The sequence below is a fragment of the Podarcis liolepis genome (assembly GCF_965112155.1).
Source record: "Podarcis liolepis genome assembly, chromosome: 5".
In the NCBI taxonomy this organism is placed as follows: domain Eukaryota; kingdom Metazoa; phylum Chordata; class Lepidosauria; order Squamata; family Lacertidae; genus Podarcis; species Podarcis liolepis.
Genome location: NC_139556.1, coordinates 36,680,994 through 36,697,481, shown reverse-complemented (window position 1 = coordinate 36,697,481; position 16,488 = coordinate 36,680,994). Strand labels below are relative to the sequence as shown.

General features: G+C 41.0%; 1 protein-coding gene across 26 annotated transcripts in view; it reads right to left on the bottom strand.

Annotated features, from left to right (window-relative positions):
- PCDH15 (protocadherin related 15) overlaps positions 1 to 16,488 on the bottom strand; it is a 623,360-nt gene that overhangs the window by 145,072 nt on the left and 461,800 nt on the right. For all 26 annotated transcript variants that reach the window (XM_083503000.1, XM_083503013.1, XM_083503006.1 and 23 more), the window contains 3 exons: positions 14,447 to 14,581; positions 12,930 to 13,079; positions 1,047 to 1,240 (listed from right to left, as the gene is read on the bottom strand). In XM_083503000.1, the coding sequence (XP_083359126.1) occupies positions 1,047 to 1,240; positions 12,930 to 13,079; positions 14,447 to 14,581 (479 nt within the window). The remainder of the gene's footprint in view (positions 1 to 1,046; positions 1,241 to 12,929; positions 13,080 to 14,446; positions 14,582 to 16,488) is intronic.

The following is a 16,488-nucleotide window of genomic DNA, read 5'->3' as shown; positions in this document are numbered from 1 at the left end:
TGTGGTGCTAAGATGTGGGCAATTTATATCTTTTTGCCAACACAGTGGTAACCTTGGCATATACATTCCCAGAAACATGTAATACACATTCCAGAATGGATTGGGCTGACAACGAAATCTCATTTAATTTCAAAATGGATCTGACCTCACTTAAAATACACACATTGCCCGGTTATGTGTAATGTCTCCCCTCAGGTACATACACTGTCACATTTAAGGTGGGGAAACACCTGCAAATTATGACATGCAAATCAGGCTTAAGGCCCCTCAGCTATTCTAATCAAACCTGAAGTGTTCTGTGAGTTAAAATCAACCTTTGTTTTGTTTTGCTTCTGCCAAGTTGGTATGAGAAAATCGTCTCTTTCTACTCTACGCTTCCCAGATCTAACAAGTAGGAGATTAGAAACTGAATGACTTTGCTAGTGCAAATGTAGGTTTCCATGGAGTGTATTTCATTGCTTGTCCGGTGTTTGCACAGCTTGCAATTTGTGCTCCAAATTGAGCTGAGGCACACTATAAGATTGTATCATCTGGATAAAAGGTTACCTCCAGCTCAGCGATCCTTTCATTCCAGGACATTTGGAGATACTACCTTTGCATGATAGTTGGCAATTTACAGAACAGACAACTACTTTTGCCTTCATTGCTTTGCTTTCTCTCCTCTTTTCTCTCATTCTCACTTTCTTAAACAAGCACACACTACAAATATGGATGGAGCAAACTTAACATACTAGAATTTACTATAATAATGCTACTGCTACTAGTAATGCTACTACTACTAATGCCCAATCAACATATTACAGTGCATATATCTGTGTGCCGGATATATACTAACTTCATGAATGAGCCACAACAGTTCAGATATAAAGGCTTCTTTTGAATAGGATGCTTAGCAAACAACCGACTGAAGTGCCTTTTCTAAAGAAACCAAATCACGGGCCTCATGTTTCTTTGATGACTGATCCTTTACACCTTCTACTCATTATAGTGCAGAAAGGTTAATTTCTCAGCTATGGCGAAAAATATTTAATTATAATATTAATTACCTTCTCTGTGCAAGAGGAGCACTGTCAGATGCTTTGACAGTGAGGGCATAGGAACGTCCTACCACCAATTCAATTCCTGGAGCAATAGTGATAAGGCCCGTTTGATCATTGATCACAAAGTCTCCCGGATCTCCGGCCAGGATTTCATATGTGATCCGCCCATTTGAACCTTCATCGGCATCCATGGCAGTGAGCTGCAATTGAAAATTAGAATTAAATTTTTGTTTCCCCTTAGGGTTGCTGCTTGAATGACAGGAAACCCAATTTCAATTGCTGTCAAAATAAAGAGATTATTTTCTGTGTGAGGCATCAAATAATCATGAATGAAATATGGACACCCTGTGATACAGGATGAAGCAGAAACTACATTATAGAATGCATGAACAGCAGCAGCAGCAGGTCACTTAACCCAAGATGTTCCAGAGCATCTTCGGGTGCCGGTGTGGTGGACCTGAGACACTTCCCTGACCTCCTGGCAGGAAAGTTGCTGCTACTTAGTGAGAGTGACGGGGGGGGGGGTGTGAGTGAGGCAGCAGGGAGGGTAGAGTGGTGCCAACACAGGAGCAGAAGGGCCAAATTAGCTCCACGGGTGCATTTGCACCACACTGACCTTTCCCCTCCCAGAAACAGCTGGGAGGTCATCTGCTGGAAGGTCATGCAAGAACCTCCATCCCACCACACAGTCCACTATTGTTGTACACCTATCTCTAAAATTGTGCAGAAGGGAGTCAGTTTCACCCTTCTCTTCCACTTCTGAGCCTCCCTAATTTCAGTTCTGAACCAGACAGAGACATGACACCTACAAAAATACTGATCTATCAGGCTGCATACTGATGTACTTGAAAATAGAAAGGCTGTTTGCTGACAGCGAGATGTGCTTTCACCTGCCTTTATTCCTGAATTGAGACATATATACAGCATATCAATCTATTCCTGACGGCTTCTTTCTGAACACTCCTCATGCTTCATGCAGGATGTCTGCTTTTTATTTCATTTTCAAAGCAACTGGTATAATTATCAAATTACAGATGTGCTTGGAAGGCACTTTTTTAAAACACCCCCCTTAAAACACACACACACACACACACACACACACACACACACACACACACTCCTTCAACAAAGCACGGGGAAAGGAGGTGGCCCTATAACTAATACAATGATTGTTAGCATTATTCACAGGCCTGGTGAGAAGGGTAGGTGGCTTTATGACTGACACAGGAGCTGGCCAATAAGTCCTCCTTTTCAAATAATAAAGATGGCTTTCTCCTAAGCCCACTTTGAGTAAGAAGACTGTATGTATGACACGACTTGTTGAGTTTGGTTCCAAACTGGGCTCTTCAGTTCACGTTTGTCTGTCTGTTTGTTCCTATCATAACCAGCTTCTTGAAAAACTATTACATAATCCCATTTACTTAGATCTCCGATAGGTATTTCTACATATTGGCCAAGTGTACAAGGTTTAGTGAGCCCCACACTGTGTGAGCAACAGCAGCCGCCGCCTTTTCCTTGCAGATAACACAGGAAGGGAGAGACACACAGCCCCCTTCGTGCACTGAATGTAAGCAGTACAATGTAACCCCCCCCCCACAACAACCCTATGAGGTAGGTTTGGTTGACTGGTTCAGAGTCACTCAGTTGGCTTAATGGATGAATGGTGATTTGATGCCTGTTCTCACAGGCACTCTAAAACACTACACCACACTGGCTGCTTTAAAGCTATCCAAGTTGATGGACATCACATATTGTGGGAGAAAATCCCACAGCTTAACTATATAATTGTATCGCACCATTAGAACAGATTTTTACCATTTGAATAGATCTGCAGAGTGTTAAAGCACTGAAGTCAACTATTTGTTTCATTTTTATTGCTGAAAAGGAAATCTCTCAATTCATATATTCCTTTAATCATTTAGAAATTTCCCTGCAAAACTGCTCATAGTTGTTGACCTCGTAAACGAATGTCCCTAATAAAGGTTGATGACAGCTTTAAAAAGTGTGATAATAACCTTCTCTAGATCAGCAGTAAAGGGGTTGGGGAAAAGATAAATAAGAGCTTCACGCAAAATGCAAGTCCTAACCATTTAATTACATACTTGGAGCCCAGCCAAGTTTTAGTGCGACAACACGAAAAGGGAAACTGGTAGAATACACAAATACATAAATTAACAAGGTTAATTAAATTTACAAATGAAGGTGCTTTGAAATGCTAAGTCATCTGAATAACATTTTGGGGGCAAAAAGATGCCTGAAAGGGAGAATTAAAGTCAAAGAACTATCACAGCACTCTATGATTTTGGAAATTCAAATTGCAGGTGGTTTTGGCTGATAGACTCCATAGTTTAGGTGTTTTGGGATGGGGGGGATTAACATCTAAAATAGACTGAAAAAGGGATCCATTCTGCTCTTCCTATATATCTTCTTCATGCAGTAGCAGCAATTTTGTTCCATTTAAAATGTGCAGTGCTCACAAGCTGACAATGATAAATATGTTCTGTTAATGCTGAGGCAAAGACGTGATTCTCATTATGCAAATAGGAAGCTATAAGAAACCTTCATAGCATTGTGCCTTAACAATGCCATGTTGCTTTATTGGGATGCCAGTTCTGATCTGTTGCAATCATTTTGAACAAGGATTAGTTTAGTGGGACAAAACCCTTTTCAACCAGTGATGTTTTCCACCAATATTTGGAAAAGCTAATAAGACACTCTGACTCCAGTCTGTCATGAACTAAAAGTTCAGGCAAATTGGTCTGACTCCCAAATGCCTAATGTGATTACTTCCTGCTGATCTAAACTGAAACCTGCAGTTGTCGTGTTCCAAAAGGCTTTGCCTTCCAACCACCACCACACATGGAAATAGTGTTCCAGGCAAATAAACCCACTTCCCCAAAGTCATACACAATTAACATAAATTTATTCCAGCTACTCTTACAGTGTTATGAAAATTACCATGTGGCACTGCAGCTGACACCTCTGGATTAATAAGGAAAACTCAGCCAGCCCACTGAATATGGGAGTTTTGTTTGTTCTCAGCCTCAGCAATGTAATCCATTTACCAAGAGCTAAAGTTTAAAAAGCTGGATATGAAAGTTTGGGGAAATGACATTGAAAGTTCCATGGAGGTGTGTCACCAGATAGTCACATCAAGTAATTATAACCAAATCTTGAAAAAAGCTACATTTGTGCATAATAATTCAGCTTTTAGCCTATTCCCTCCCAGCTAGTCATTTCTAACTTTGATTCATAAAAAATCATCTTTAGCCACAAGCATTTTTTTTTAAAAAAAGCACTGAGAGATCTTTAAGCACTACAAAAACAATTCCCGAATGAACGTTATACACAGATGCAACTCTTTCCCCACACTTGGAAAATAACTTCTAGCATGACTATTGCATATCTGCTTCACAGATTTGCTTTCGGAAAATGTAAGTACATAAGAGAAAGGCAAATTCTACCTGACATTGTTTTGGTGTCTTCCATTTCATTTTATTTCCATCTGCATGCTGACCATAGACCTGAAGCCTATAATTAACAGTGGTACCTCGGTTTAAGAACAGTCCTGTTTACAAATTATTCGGTTTACGAACTCTGCAAAACCAGAAGTAGTGTCCTAGTTTGCGAACTTTACCTTGGTCTAAGAACAGAATCATTTTTTAAAAAATAAAAAAATGGATGTAAAGAAGGAGATGGTGTGAAACAAGGTGAGGCGGTAGAAGGGTAGAAAAGTCAGAGGAGTTGTGGCAGAAAATCAGATACATCCAAGGACATATGAGGTGGCAGGGAAGTACTTATAATACACAGGATCTCAGGATCCATTCTCACTTCAAGAAAGATGAATCCATTTTAACTCCTTCTCCAGACAGAGGTCAGGCACAAGGGATGGATAAGGAGAAAATAATTATCTCCATATCCTGAGGACTGTGAAAGCACTGAACCGCACAAGTTTCAAAATTGCAGTTGCAAAGGTTACTGTTAAGGTAAGAGGGAGAAAGGGAAGAACCCAGGATTCAATTGGCTGTAACCAATCAATAAATAAATCAAACCCACCTACTTCTTCCCTGAACTCCGTCCTTAATTGTGTGCACTCGTTCTTCCATTGCACATGGGAAAGAGCCAACAATTTCAAATATGGAAAGCCAGTGATTGGGGTTTTGAGGTCAGGCAGGGCTGAGTTTAGCAGACCCAGTGACTGCTTGGGGCACTAGGTTCAGAAGGTGCTTGTCACAGGCTGTTTACTCAGAAATCCACTTTGGAGATAAATCAAACTGAAAAAAGTTCACCTTCGCTTGTAAAGCTGGCGCTGTGTGGCCAGTGGTGTGTTAAATTTTTATAGTTATTATTTGCAGGAAGATTTGCATCCGTAATCAGTCAGCAAGCCGTGTGTGGGACTGTGAGCAAAGCCACGTGTGCAAAATAATCCTAAATGACAAACTCACGAAATGGGTCCAAATTCAATAAGTTATTCAAAATGTAAACAAATGGAGAGAGATGTTGAGGATGTCCCTCACTGGGTAGTCATTTGGGCAAAAGGAGAAACATCTGTGGTGGCTTCAAGACAGGCAAAAGGCCCACCACGCCAACAGTCCCAACACCCTGACTTTCCATGGAGCACCAAAGATGGACAGAGGAAGTGTAAAGGAAAAGTCAGTTTGCACATACCACTTCTTCCAGATAAAGGACACTGGTGCATTGTCCAATGATCCTTAAAATCCTGTAGCCAGCTCTGCACATGGCAAATGCAATTGATTAATCCAACCCTAATGTTTTCCAAACATTTATCTTAAAAAGCTTTAAGGCCAATGCATCTGACAAATTATACACACGCCAGATAGCATATTGGAATAGGAACTGTCATTTTTGTAAGACAACTATATGCCACTCAAATTAAATGTTTTACTATCTCAGTAATGCAACTCAATTAGCAAATAGAAGGAGCCTTTCATCATGAATTATTGTCTAACTGCACAAATGCACTGAGGTCAGGGCTCTTTTTCTAACCTACTTCTTTTTATTGGAGTATCTGGTTTCACAGTCTAATCATGACTGACCTGGGCCATTTTCCTTTTGAAGCTATCGCAGCTGATTATCACTCGAAGGAGGCAAGGGTCCTTATAAGATTATACAGCAATTAGGAGGCAAATCAACAGAGTAGAACTGCACAATTTCCAAGGATGTATATTAAGATCTGTGTGATTATGACTGATATACAACCCTCCAATTAAAATTGTATGTTTCTTAATTAAGAGAGGTGAAGCCCAATCCTTTACATGTTTATTTGGAGGTATGTTCCTCTGTGCTTGGAGTCAGTGTTTGGGATAGTAGCCAAATTCCTAAAGCAATTTCATATACAATAAAATCGGACATCTCATCTGATCCAAAATCCTTCCACCATCAAGCCCCCTAGACTCAAGACACCAAGAGTTTAAAAGGAATTAGTATTTAAATACTAGGATGACATCCACACCATACATTTAAAGTACTCTTGTGCCACTTTAACAGCCATGGTTCCCCCCAAAGAATCCTGGGAACTGTAGTTTGTTAAGCAGCAGATTTCAGAGCTACAATTCGCAGAACCATTAATAAACTATAGCTCCCCAGATTCTGTTAATGTGTGCTTCAGACAAATGGTGTGAATATAGCCTAGATTAAAGGTTTCATGTGCGTTATCTTGCCAGGTAGGTTATAAGCATTGCAATCCTAAATGTCATTTGTCCTTGAAGAATGTTTTAATTTGAGGTAAATGGAGATCTGCCAAAACAAGGGCATTTAACACATATCAAATTAATAATTTCTTACCTGAATCAACTACTCTTTATAGCAGTCCAAAAGCCCAAAGCAGATTTATACTCTAACTGTAATGGGAATGCATATTTTGAAATTCAATCCAGATAGCAGAACTACAAACTTTTGAAAATATAAAAACAGGATATTTAAGCTCACTGCAGTCATCATTGCTATAAGTACATTCTCAGGGCTGGCCAGATATATTTTACTCAGAAGTAAGCGATGCATGTGGTAGGGCAGAGCTGCCTTCCTGGATAGGGCTTGGGGTGGTGGCAGTGGCAGTGGCGGTGGCAGTGGAGCTGTGGCCATGAAGTTACACTGGCAGGACCGCCACTTCAAATCCTCCACCTCTGCATCCCTATTCCACATATAACACTTTAATCTTACTGCATTTCTGACAGTGGGACAGCATACTCCTTCACTCCTGAGGTCATTCAATAGGCTATTTTCGGGGGTGAACATGCAGCTCTTTTCTCCAAGAGTCTGCTGCCACACCCTGAGCCCAGCATTCACTGCTGGGATGGTTTCATCACTTTTCCCAGTGGTCCACACAGATTCCTTGGAGACTCTAATGGGTTTGGCAGCAGAGTTTATGTGCAAATGTGCTCAAAAAAAAGCAAGGTAATGGTATGGCAAATGAGAAAGCTAAATCTAAAGAAGGAAGGAGATTGTCATCACCTGTATAGGATGGTTATAAGCTGGGAAGAGGTGAGATGAAATATAGGTAAAGGTAAAGGTACCCCTGCCCGTATGGGCCAGTCGTGTCCGACTCTAGGGTTGTGCGCCCATCTCACTTAAGAGGCCAGGGGCCAGCACTGTCCGCAGACACTTCCAGGTCACGTGGCCAGCGTGACAAGCTGCATCTGGCGAGCCAGCGCAGCACATGGAAACACCGTTTACCTTCCCGCTAGTAAGCGGTCCCTATTTATCTACTTGCACCCGGGGGTGCTTTCGAACTGCTAGGTTGGCAGGCGCTGGGACCGAACGACGGGAGCGCACCCCGCCGCGGGGATTCGAACCGCCGACCATGCGATCAGCAAGTCCTAGGCGCTGAGGTTTTACCCACTGCGCCACCCGCGTCCCACACAAGATGAAATATAGTTAAGCAGTAAAGAACATGTGGTTTAATTCTCAGCTCAGCCGAGGACTCAGTGAACATAGCCTTAGGCAAATCACCTAGGAACATAGGAAGCTGCCTTACATTGAGTCAGTCTACTGGTCCATCTAGTTCAGTATCGTCTACACAGATTGACAGTGGTTCTCTAGGGCTTCAGAGAACAGTCACTCCCAGTTTTACCTGGAGATGCCAGGGATTGAAGCTGACACCTTCGGCATGCAAGGCACATGATCTACGACAGAGCTATGGCCCTTCCACCTTTCAGCCTGTGTCATCATCAATAACAGAGGACACTGACACCAGCCCTTCTATCTACCTACCTATGACAAGTTTCATGGTCAAAACTAAATGGTAAAATCAGAGCAACCCCTTCATTTCAGTGCCAGCTATGAACACACACCCTTTTTCTCAGATTACTGTTGTTGCTGGGAGTATAGCTCTAAGTATTTGCATTTTATACAAAAGCCTTTGCTTTTCATTCACAGTCAGACCTCACAAGTGAATCCCTTTCCTCAATATTCTCATGGCAAAGTCACCCCTTTCTCTTCCATTGGGTCAGTCAGCTGAACAATCTGCACTTCTGACCTCTTGACAACTGATCAGCTCAGAAAACTGAAAATTATTTCTGTAGAGGAGGTACTTAACTCCTTAACACCTTACTGACCACATGGCCTCTCCCTCTTCAGTTTAAGAGGAGGCAACTGAAAAGACACAGTGGCCCTTGACTTTTATCTCAGACACATTCACAGTACTCTAATAAAAGTCAATCACAATTTTCAGCTGCTAATAATGAAAACCCCCAAAGGTGATACATCCTGATGAGGGAATGATTTGGTCTCTCCTCATTTATGAGATCAAATACCCCATGAACAGAATGAATCAATTGTTGCACAATGTACATGCTTGATATGAGATCACAGTGGGTACTCAAAATGATTTGACTTTTTGATTTGTTCATTCTGGTACATACACAGTAGCATTTGCGTATGTGTGCCTTATACAGATACAAATTCATTTAATCCAAAGTGTAATAAAATATGTATTGTTGAGTTACCTGGCCTATGGAAGATCCCCAGGTGACTCCTTACTCCAGGAAGCCTCCCTTGCCTTCCTCCTGGTTCCCAGGTGCTTCTTTGAGTGAATTCTGGTGTTGCAAGTCGGCTCACTAGGGGATCAGAGTTGTGGGGGAGAAGCTGCTATTCTGCCATGCCCTTTAATCTGAAGCAAAAGCTATGGTCTCTATCGTTACATTATAAGTGGCTTCATGCTGGCAAAAGTCGAGGATATTCATCATGAAATGGGACAGAATAGCAAAGAATCATGAGTAGTTGCTAGGCAACTCCCAATATGCCCTCTATGGCCAATTGTGACTCTTCATAAAAAGTGCATAGTGCATCAAGCCACAACATACTTTTTGTGTATTTCATGTTTTGTTGTACTTGTAGATATTGTTCCATATCACCTTGATGTGTTATATGAGTCAAGAGTGTATATATTTATAAATGAATTAAGGTAAGGCAACTATTCAGTTGTACACCGTCTAGATGTAAAACGAGAAGCTAAGCAACTGAACTATGAATCAGAAAGTTCATGGCTAGAATCTTACCACAAACACTCTAAGTGGCGTCCGTGCTACCGAGGCCACCTGAGCCTAAAGTGACAGCAAGGGATCCAGAAGTACCTTCAAGCTGCTTACCTGTTCCTGCACAGAGTGTAGCCTCCCAGCCACCTGGTCTAGGGAACTACCCACTAACAATGCCTCATACTTATCTGGACTGAGCTTTTCCAACTCTAAAATATTACGTTTGTGGTGAGACGATAAGCACTGTACATAGTATTCCAAATGCGGTCATACCATAGACTTGTATAACAGCTTTATGATATTGATAGTTTTATTTTTAATTCCTTTCCTAAGGATCACTAGCATTGAATTTGCTTCTTTTCACAGCTACTGCACACTGGGTTGACCTCTTTCTGGTCTGTCACCACCTTCTCGCCTCTAATAGCTGCTTTGAGTCTACTTGTTAACCATGCTGGGGTCCTCTTGACCCCCAAGGTACCTCCTGATCTGTGGTATATGCTCCAGGGGACATTGTTCCACTCATGCATTTTTAAAGTTGAACATGCTCTTCTGATATTGTGGGTCATCCAGATCATGTGGTTACTCCCCATGCCAACATCAAGGGAGCCCATAGCTTCTGTCAAGGGAGCAATTTGGTTTGCTGTTATATTTAAGATAAACATAGGTGGTAGATACGGGGAGTGCACACCATTCAAAGAAAAATGAGTTTTAAAAAACAGTAATACATTCTTGAAAAAGTTGTGGGATTATTGAGAAGTAAGCCCTATGTGAGGCTACACTGATATTGATATAAACAATCAATATGCAAATGTAATTTGCCATATTTTAAAAACTGCTATGGGCACATTGTGCTTTATTCATCACCTTCTGTGTTGTGGTAAATAAGCTGCATATGATAGATAAATATGCATACAAATATTGCAGCAGTGCTGATCAATAGGAGTTAGTTTCTGCTTTTCCCAGATATTGATGACATGCTTAAAAACATGTTGCAAAATCAGTTTTGGCAAGGGACGATGGTGGAACAGCAACAATGAATGTGTACGGAATTGGGTAAGATGGCTTCATAATACCATTTCCAGCCAAGTTCTGTTGCTGCAGTGAATTAATTGCAGTATATTACATTTATATCCTGTCTTTCCTCAAAGGATCTCAAGGCAGCACACACAGTTCTTGCCCATTTTATCCTCACAACCTCACTGTGAGTTATGTTAGACTGAGAGAGAGTAACTGGGTCAAGTTTACCCATGGCAGAGTGGGGATTTGCACATGCTTCTCCACAGGCCTAGTCTAACCCTCTAACCCAACAACACCACACTGGCTCTCCACTCTGAAAAGTTATTAATATATAACGCCATTATTAATCATTACAATAAGTTTTTGTCTGTCCACACCCTAAGGTTCCTGAATCCTGCTGACAAAAGGCTGATGGTAAAGTTAATACTGTTGCTCCTAAAGCATGCAATCTGAAGTTAAAGAAACAGTAGTACAGAATAAAGTAGCAAAGAAGCAGAGAGAATTTAAGAGTCCTGTTTGCAACACATGTGTGCATATAAAGAAGAAGAAGAAGAAGAAGAAGAAGAAGAAGAAGAAGAGTAGTAGTAGTAGTAGTAGTAGTAGTAGTAGTAGTAGTTTGGATTTGATATCCTGCTTTATCACTACCCGAAGGAGTCTCAAAGTGGCTAACATTCTCCTTTCCCTCCCCCCTCCCCAACAAACACTCTGTGAGGTGAGCGGGACTGAGAGACTTCAAAGAAGTGTGACTAGCCCAAGGTCACCCAGCAGCTGCATGTGGAGGAGCAGAGATGCGAACCCGGTTCACCAGATTACGAGTCTACCGCTCTTATCCACTATACCACACTGGCTCTCATTGGAACATAAACAGAGCCTTGCTGGATCAAACCAAAGGCCTATCTAGTCCAGCATACTGTTCTCACATTGGCCAGTCAGATGCTATGGAAAGCCTGTAAATAGGGTGAGGGCAATTTCACTCTCCTTTAACAACTGGTATTTAGAGGCAATGGTACCTTAGATACAGGAGCTGGAACACAGCCACCACTGATAGCCTCACACTCCATTAATTTGTCTATTCACCATTTAAAGCCTTCTACGGTAAGTTGGTGGTCACCACCACATCTCATGGCAGCGAATTCCATACTTTTAAGTACATGATGTGTGAAGTAGTATTTCTTTTTTGTCTGTTCAATTCAGCTTCATTAGAGAAGCCTGAGTTTTAGCATTTTTCTCCATATCACACATAAGATACACACCTCTATCATGTCTTATTTGATAATTTTCCTAAACTGCCCCAAGCATTGTAACTCATCATTTTGCATGCCCCATTCTGCACCTTTTCTAGGAATATTGAGGGGGGGGAAAAATCTGTATATTGCTTCAACTAGAGTGACCCTATTAGCCAATCTAATTGCCATCCCAAAGCAAATGTGGTGGTTTTGGGATTAAACTCATTTGGAAGCAATGGCTAATTTTCATTTATTTGAATGGCAGCAATAAGAAAATAATCAACAGGATTAGAGAGCTAATCTATGGTAAATGAAGATAATGACATTCACATAAGAAGAAACCAGAACTGGTATCTTAAAACAATTTGCTGTCCAATTACAATGCAACAAAATTGCCAGTCTGAATCTCTTTACTCACATGAATATATAATTGTAGTAAGCAGTGATTAAAAAAATCTACAGCTCAGGAGAAAATGTATTAAGGATCAACTTCTGCAAGAGCTGAATTGAAGAATAGCACTAAAGCTATATACAAAGCCCAAATCTCAAGGTAAAGTCTCACAAAGCCAAAACAAAAACAAACCCCCAAAACAAATAAGTCCTCAATTGTCTAAAACAGTATTCAATACAAGCCTCTGAAAGGTGTTATGTACTGATTTTCCCCCTACAGAGGCCACCAGTGGTGTCAGAAACAATAGCAAGAAAATATTTCCTCCCACTACGGATTCTGTGGAAAATGAGTATTACTTATTTTCACACTGAAAAATGAGAATGCATTCTTTACATTTTTGACTCTTCCGATTTTCCTTCCTAACACATCTTTCACAAGGCAAGTTGAAATGATTGAAATTAAAGACTGTCTGGATTTCCGTCTCATGCTTACTTTACTATCTGTCTATCTGTCTATCTATCATCTATCTATCTATCATCTATCTATCTATCTATCTATCTATCTATCTATCTATCTATCATCATCTCTCTCTCTCTCTCTCTCTCTCTCTCCCTCTCTCTCTCTCTCTCTATTTTGTATACTGCCCTATACCAGTAGACCTGCCGATGAAGATCAGGATCCTTCCTCCTGAACATTTTTTATTTACATTTAATATGTTCCACTATAGGCTTTGCTGAAGAACATGCTGAAAAAACAAATGTACCTTGATAACGCTTTCTCCAGGCCTCATGTCTGTGTAAATCTTGACGTTATATGATATGTTGGAGAAGGTTGGAGAGTTATCATTTGCGTCAATCACAACAATATTGACTGTGACTGGGGGGCTTTCTTGCACACCATCAGAAGCTATCATCTTCAAAAAAAAAAAAAAACAACAACAACAGACATGAGAAAAACTTTGAGAAAAAATACAATTAAATGAACATAATAATTCAAATATAACTGAAACTGAGCTTGAGCACATAATGCACACAACCTCAGTATACTGATTAGAGCAGTTCCTGAAAACAATCACTTTAAAATCCCATTTCAAAACATTTTCCAGGTGAAGAATCATATCCAAGAGAATCATGGGGAAAATGTCTTATTTTAATTGGTGAGCTACCTCCTTTTTATTCTCCTTTAGATCTATTCACACATTACCTTTTTTTAGGTGTAGATCTAAAGGTGTAAATTGAAAAGAAGGGTGTTGCTTAGGGAGCTAGGAATGGCTGCCGATCCCTGTCAGCAAATACTCACTTGCAAACTTGGTTTGCCCTGCATAATATGTGTGAAATTGCTCCCGATAATGTATAGATGAAGCAAAAGGAATAAGTAAGCTATTAAAATGATTAACTATCATCTGGGTTTCATGCTCCAAATTATGACTTGCAAGCCTGTAACACCTCCAGTAACAGTCGTTGTTCATTTGCTTATAACAAATGATCTCATTATAGGCAGAACCAATCAGCAGAGTCTACAGTCACAGAAGATGTGTAATGGGACAGTGGTGCTCACCTGATCTCCTCAAAGTAGTGACTCAGCTGTCGGGAGTCGGGTGATGCCCACACTACCACCACACTGTACACTAATGTACCATACTGTGCACATGAAGGTAGCATGTCTCACAGGAGATTTGAAGTCTACAAAAAGACCCTACCTCCTGCGAAAGTACAAGGCACCAGATATAACTATATCTATATGCTTAACAAGGAATGCAACAAAGATGGTCAGCAGTATGGAAAACCAAGTCCACAAAGAGGAAAGGTTGAAAGAACTTGGTATGTTTATCCCGGAGAAGACAAGATTGAGTGGGACACCCAATGACTCTCTCAGATACCTGAAAGCCTATCCTATTCAAGAGGGCAAAGACTTGATCGCTGCTGCTCAACAGGCTGGGATTCGATCCAATGGGTTGAAGTTACCAGAGGGCAGATTGGCTGAACAGAAGGAGAAACTTTGCAACTGTAAAAGCAGCTTAATAATGAACTGAATTATGTAGGGTGGATGGGTGGGCTCCCCATTACTGCAGGCCTTAAAGCAGAGGCTGGACAGCTGCTCTTGTTATGGATTTCCTGCACTCAACAGGAAGGTTTGACGTCACTGCCTACAATACTTCTTCCAATTCTATGATTTTGTGAAATAGCTTTCTTAAAATGTATGCCGATTTGACATATCCGGCAAAAATATCCTACTTGTTCTCCAACTGTTACAATAAACCAGCAACTGAACTTTGCTTACCGAAAAGGTGTACAGCTGTTGGAGCTCCCTGTCAACTGGTTGAAGCAAGGTGAGGTAGCGAGTTATGCCAGTCTGAGTCACAGTGAAAAACGTGTTGTAGTCGTTTAGAAAAATATGGAGCAGGGGGTCCTTTGTCTTGAAAGAGAAATGAAGAGAATGGTTATTACATTCTCAAAGGCCTAGTAACAATATGCATGCAGGCTGTTTTATTTATAGTACTATGTATCTAGACAGACAATGACAGTTGGGAGGAAACGCAATACAGTTTACCTAAATTGCCAGAATTACAATCTCTTCTTGAATTGGAGGGAGGTGCTGGGGAGGCAGTCCTTATTCCCACTGCACCGTTTTCCTTTTACCCAGAAGTGCCATTGAAAAGCCACCAGCCTTTTCCCAAATAATTTAAGCTCTGATCATAACCGTCTTTTGGCAATTGGGCATTTTAGCAATTATTTCGAGATCAAACTTTTAAAAAGCAGTGGGAGGGTGAAGACTCCAGCCACCTGCCAGATGAACAAAACCGCAGTCCATAGCGAAAGCATTATACCATTCGCTGATAACATATTTGCTAAAAACAGCCGTTCTTACAATGCAGATTTCAACACGCCAAAGGGAAGATGATAATTTATGATTCAAAGCATCTGCTTCCATTGAAGGTCTTGAGAAAGCTGCCAGTATGCTTAACGTAATTGGGAAGCACAATAGCTTTGACATGTTGGCAACTGGTGTGAGGCTGTTGCTTGTGTGTCATAGAACAAAGGGCTGAAGATCTCCATTTGTGCCACAAAGCGAGCCATTTAGAAATAATCAGAGTGAAGGATCTTTTGTTTTCTGTATCAGAAAAAAGGGCCCACATCACTGGGAAATAAGAGGATTCCCTTGGTTTAAAAAATAGTAGAAGGCATTAAAAATGGCTAAGTTTTCAATGTGATGGAGCTCTTTTCTTTAATTCATATAGAACCAGAGGTGCCAGCTTGTAAGGGCAATTGCAGGGTCAAAATCACAGATGTGATATCAGAATGTCGAGAGGAGCTGGGGGCAGAGCGGAATGCAGTGGCTACAGGGCTTCAACGGCTGGCGGTTCCTCCTCCACCTGCTTCCACTCTTCTTCCCCTCTGAAGCAGCAGCAGGAGAAAGAGCTAGTTGCTGGAGCTGTTCCACAGTCAGCCTCCTCCACCCCCTCAACATTGGGCAGCCCTAGCCACCTCCCAAAAGATATTGAGGGGGCCCAAAACCGCTCAGCTCCCAGGAGCTGGTGTCCCTCTCTAGAACTGTTTTAAAATGTTGGGTTGGATCCAGGCTTAGAGTGAGATCCACTGAAATCAATGAGACTCAAGTGAGTCATAAGTAACTTACTGGGTCAACTTTAAGAATGGATCCAACACACCACAAATACTCTCAACCTACTATACTTTCCTCTGCAAAGTGTACTCTGCAATACATATTTGAACACTGTGACCAAAGAGCCCAGAAGATGAAAAAATATAAAAAAGAAGCATGGCCCAAGCTGTGAGGAGGTGGTGGGTTTCCCCCTTCATTTAATTTGTTACAGTTTTGGGATTAGTGAAAACGTTACATTTCTGAATAAACAAGGCAGCACCATGTGCCACAAAGGCAGCCAAAGAATGTGCTCCCCAGGTCAAATCCCGTGAAACTGTATTTTTGCAGCGCTGTTGTGAATAGTATTTGTGAGATGCTATTGTGGAGTATGCTGTGATAACTGAAAGTCATCAGACTCCTAGGCAGCAAGCCAGCTAAGAAGAGTAATAAAGGTCTCATTCCACACACCAATTTTCAGACAGAACAACATCAGGACTTCCCATTTTCAAAAGTTTCCATATAATTTTTCTGCAAGTACTGCAATAACATTTATTTGCTAAGCAAATATGTATTATAAAAACCTCGTAAACACCCATTAATGTGACACACTTTCCTTTTACCAGCTAATTGAAATATCGAAGACTTGTAAGATATTTCAAAAGGAAGTTTCTACAGGTGGTCTCGCTCGTGTTCCAACAAGTGTTAACAGCATCACTGCAACT